This window comes from Mytilus trossulus, chromosome 3 (assembly GCF_036588685.1).
Source record: "Mytilus trossulus isolate FHL-02 chromosome 3, PNRI_Mtr1.1.1.hap1, whole genome shotgun sequence".
In the NCBI taxonomy this organism is placed as follows: domain Eukaryota; kingdom Metazoa; phylum Mollusca; class Bivalvia; order Mytilida; family Mytilidae; genus Mytilus; species Mytilus trossulus.
In genome coordinates, this window is record NC_086375.1 from 85502664 (window position 1) to 85506636 (window position 3973).

Here is a 3973-nt window from a genome sequence, read left to right on the forward strand (position 1 = left end):
CTCGACTTTTTATCTGTGATTAATAAAAAGATAAAAAAAACAATTCGAAAAATTATTATTAGGCTTTTAAGAAAAACATTAATTTATAATTGTGTTACGCAGCAGTACGCAAGCAAGTTTCATTAGAAAAATACAATTAATAATGTATCGGAAAGTTATAATCTATTAATAAATAATACTGTGCAACATGCTGATATGATTGTCGGGATTGCTATCCCAATGTTATCTTCTTCACGATAAACCACGATGCATTCCGCAAACCGATGAATATTCATAAACTGCTTTTACCTTATCCCTTTTAACATAAACCGGTTTTTACATTTGATTTCATAACCGGAAGTAATAAGTGTTACTATATATGTTATGTATATATTTATTTTTAGTTTTGACGTCAATTTTGTAAACAAACATATACCGCATACTGAAAAGAAATGCTGATTTGTCATTTTATCGACTAAATACGGTAGCCCGTATGTCATGTAAGTTTTTATAAGAACAGATTGTCTACATACTTTGTTATTTAATGTTAAATATATGTTTTAAATAATATAAAATGTATATGACAACCTTAACTAGCATTTGAATGTAATAACACCTTGACCGCCATTTATTTTAGGACTTAAATCTGTCAAATATAAAGTTGTCATTAATGATTCTTATAATGATAATATAAGTTAAAGTTTAAAAGTGTGATAAAGTAGTGAGTGTTGGTATTGGACCTTACACCAACGGCCTACATATGTGGGTGACGGGTTAATATAAATCTATAGTATTGTATTATACACTATTGTATAGTATACACATACATGTATGTCAGATATAGACAGACCCGTATATCCGCAGACTGTTATTACTTTGAGTACGGTGTGTGACAGTGTGTGTCAAAGTAAAATTTTCATCACTTGAGATAACTTAAAATGAAAAGTGAAACGGATGATCTCCAGTTAATTATGTTTATTGTAATAGTACCCCCGTGTCTTCTATACGGACATTATTTTTCACACAAATCAATATATATTTATACTATATAATAGTCATTTTCAAATCTCATGATGTCATTAAAAACTTCCCAGTATCGATATAGCTTAGTATGGGTGTGTATGGAACGCCGTAGCTGTCCATTTAACTTCCAGAAAGGAGGGGGTGTTTTTTTTTGTTCTAAAATAACTCTGATCCCCAATTTGATGGTCAAGCAGATGACAACAAAAATATATTTTGAATGCTAATCCCCCATGCATTATTGTTATTGTACACTTTGCCAAATGTAGAAGTACACTGTACTGGCGTTATTGTATACTTTTTTAAATGCAGTAGTACACTGTACTGGTGATATTGTACTCTTTTTCCAATGCATTAGTACACTGTACTGGCGATATTGTACACTTTTTCAAATGCATTAGTACACTGTACTGCAATATTTTAAACACTTTTTCCAAAGCAGTGGTACACTGAACTGGCGATATTGTACACTTTTTCCAATGCATAAATACATTTTACTGGCGTGTTGTACTAACTGTAAAAGCATTGATATATCAATACGTATTTGCTCTGTTTATTGCAGAACACAATGGGATCGTTACTTGTAACACCGTCGTCGGGTAACCGACGAGATATACAAACACAGAATAACCATTCAGAAAGAGAAGTCTGCGAAGATTCGACATTGGAAGATATTTGTCCAAAGAGACAACTATACTCTACAAACAATTATTATCAGTACTACACGGGACAGCTAGGACCAAATCACTTCTTTCATTTATACACCGAGTTGTGTGGAATATCTATTTACGGGGAGGAGTGTGATTTAGAATGGAATTTATTAAGACTTTATTTAGGCCATGGATACAGGCATATAGATATTGTGACCTGCGAAGACTTTGTTGAGAAAACTACCATGAGGTATCTTCGGATCGGGATCAATTTTGGTGAGGAGCTTGACGAAATGGATTTCCGAACAGAAGTAGAGAAAAAGAGATTAGAAGAATTCGGCAAAATAGGTAGTAAACTTTTAAAATACCCATCTCATGGACAACAACTATTTTGTACAATTAAGACTGGTGATATGTACACTGCTACATTTATGAAATTCCCCTTCATGACAGAAGTATTTAATCAGTTACATCTGTCAACTAGATCCACACTTATGTCGACAACCGAAGCCCGTCTCAAAACATGCAAAAGACTTCAGAATACATACGATGCAAGCGTGGAAGACTTTGCATACAACCTTGCTGAAGCGGGTCTGTATCTCACTACAGACGCAGTGCTTTCACAGTGTTTTGAATGCGGTGGATTAGTAAACATTGGAAAATTAGACTTTGATCCCTGGCACATGCATGCAAAATATCACCCATGCTGTCCTTTCTTACTAGAAAACAAAAGACAAGATTACGTGGACAGAATAAGGAGGGAGTTCAAGAAACAAGTTGTCCTTAAACCACGTTGTATTTTACAATTCGACAATCGATGGCATGCACCGGATACGGAGGAGAATAACGACGATACTGATTGGACAGATTCAGGGTCAGAGTGTAGTGACTATTACTCCGAAAACTCGGAAAATGAAGAAAACAATATTGATGATGGATGGTAAATTTGATAATTGTTTTCTGTCTTCAGAAATCCATTCCAAAAACTATGTTGCGTATTTTCCAGGAACAGGCAGTGCTTAAGCTTTATCATGATAGAAATTATTACCTTCTGATTTATATTGAAATGTTTAGAAAATAAGAATAATGAAACTTTGAGTTTCATACATTAGAACTTTTTAAGTTTCACTAGAAACTGACATTAGTGTGATTCATCCAATACGGGGGAAAATGCTGAGTGTTACAACATTTCATCATCCTTGTAATATCTCGCTATATTGTCAAAGTTACAAAAAATATTTTACAAGCTGTATCCCAATCTTTTGTAGTAAGCATCATTCTAGCTGATATTGTTTTAATAAGAAATCTTTTTGAAGCCACGGTGCATATAGGATAAATCATATGGTTTCCTATATCAAAATAATTCTATGTTTGTTATGCCTTTGTGGTAATAAAAGACAATACATTCTACAACAGTATTAGACTTCTAATTGTTGAGAAGTTATGGACAGCCGCTTTCCCCCAGTGAGTATTGCTTGTGAACGAGTATATGAGCCTAATGACTTTAATATTACCGGCATTGCTCGACACACGAATAAAACTTGAGTAGTATTGGTCGATATATTTCCCATAAATTCATTTTGAAATATATTACTAATATGTTCAAATACATATAACATAATCCAATCCAGTGCATGATATTGTTTGCCTTAAATTACTGGAGAATACAGGCTTTTTCCCCTGGAGAAAAATCCCAATTTGAAAAAAAAATGGCTTAAAATTATTCCCAAAAAGACAAACTTTTTTCCCAAACAGTGCAGTCTCAGTAGTAATTGTGCATGAATACAAACTGAAAAAACACTAATTTAAACATTATCCATGCCTAAAATGGCTACATGTTAAGATTTGAGGGTCTATTAATGTATCATCACTGATAATAAGGGTTCATTGAGGTTTTACCTCTTAAAAAGGGGTCTGCAAATTGAAGTTACAGTCAAATTCATGGTTTATTATCAATTTCCGAATTTGATCAAAATGGCGCATATTTTCCCAATAAAAAAGGGTAGAGGTAGTTTTGAAAAAAGCAAACAATATCACTGCAATTATATTTTGTCAATATCGGAAATATTGTGTGTTATGGTATGGTTTGTCATAAAGGGTTTGTCCCCTTTACACAAAATCAGCTGTTAATATGTCCATTAAAACAATGGTTTCCGTGTAATGACTTGCCAACAATGACACATAATGATACTGAAATTAGATTTACAAGTATCCTTTTCTTTTAGGGTAAAAAAAATGGGCACATGACGTTTGCGCTTTTTTACCTGTAAAAGATAGGATATTTGCGCTTCAAATACTATATTGACATCTGCGCTTTAAATTTT

The 3973-nt window shown here is 33.2% G+C and overlaps 1 protein-coding gene across 1 annotated transcript; it reads left to right on the forward strand.

Moving 5' to 3' along the window:
* The first annotated feature begins 359 nt into the window (after window positions 1–359).
* Window positions 360–2804, forward strand: LOC134712697 (uncharacterized). The gene is made up of 2 exons (XM_063574488.1): window positions 360–479; window positions 1562–2804. The coding sequence occupies exon 2, from the start codon at window positions 1568–1570 to the stop codon at window positions 2591–2593; it is 1026 nt and encodes a 341-aa protein (XP_063430558.1). The 5' UTR covers window positions 360–479; window positions 1562–1567; the 3' UTR covers window positions 2594–2804.
* The last annotated feature ends 1169 nt before the right edge of the window (window positions 2805–3973 follow it).

Coding starts and splice junctions, on each gene's coding strand:
- LOC134712697 (XM_063574488.1), top strand. CDS start 1,568: ATGGGATCGTTACTTGTAACACCGTCGTCGGGTAACCGACGAGATATA.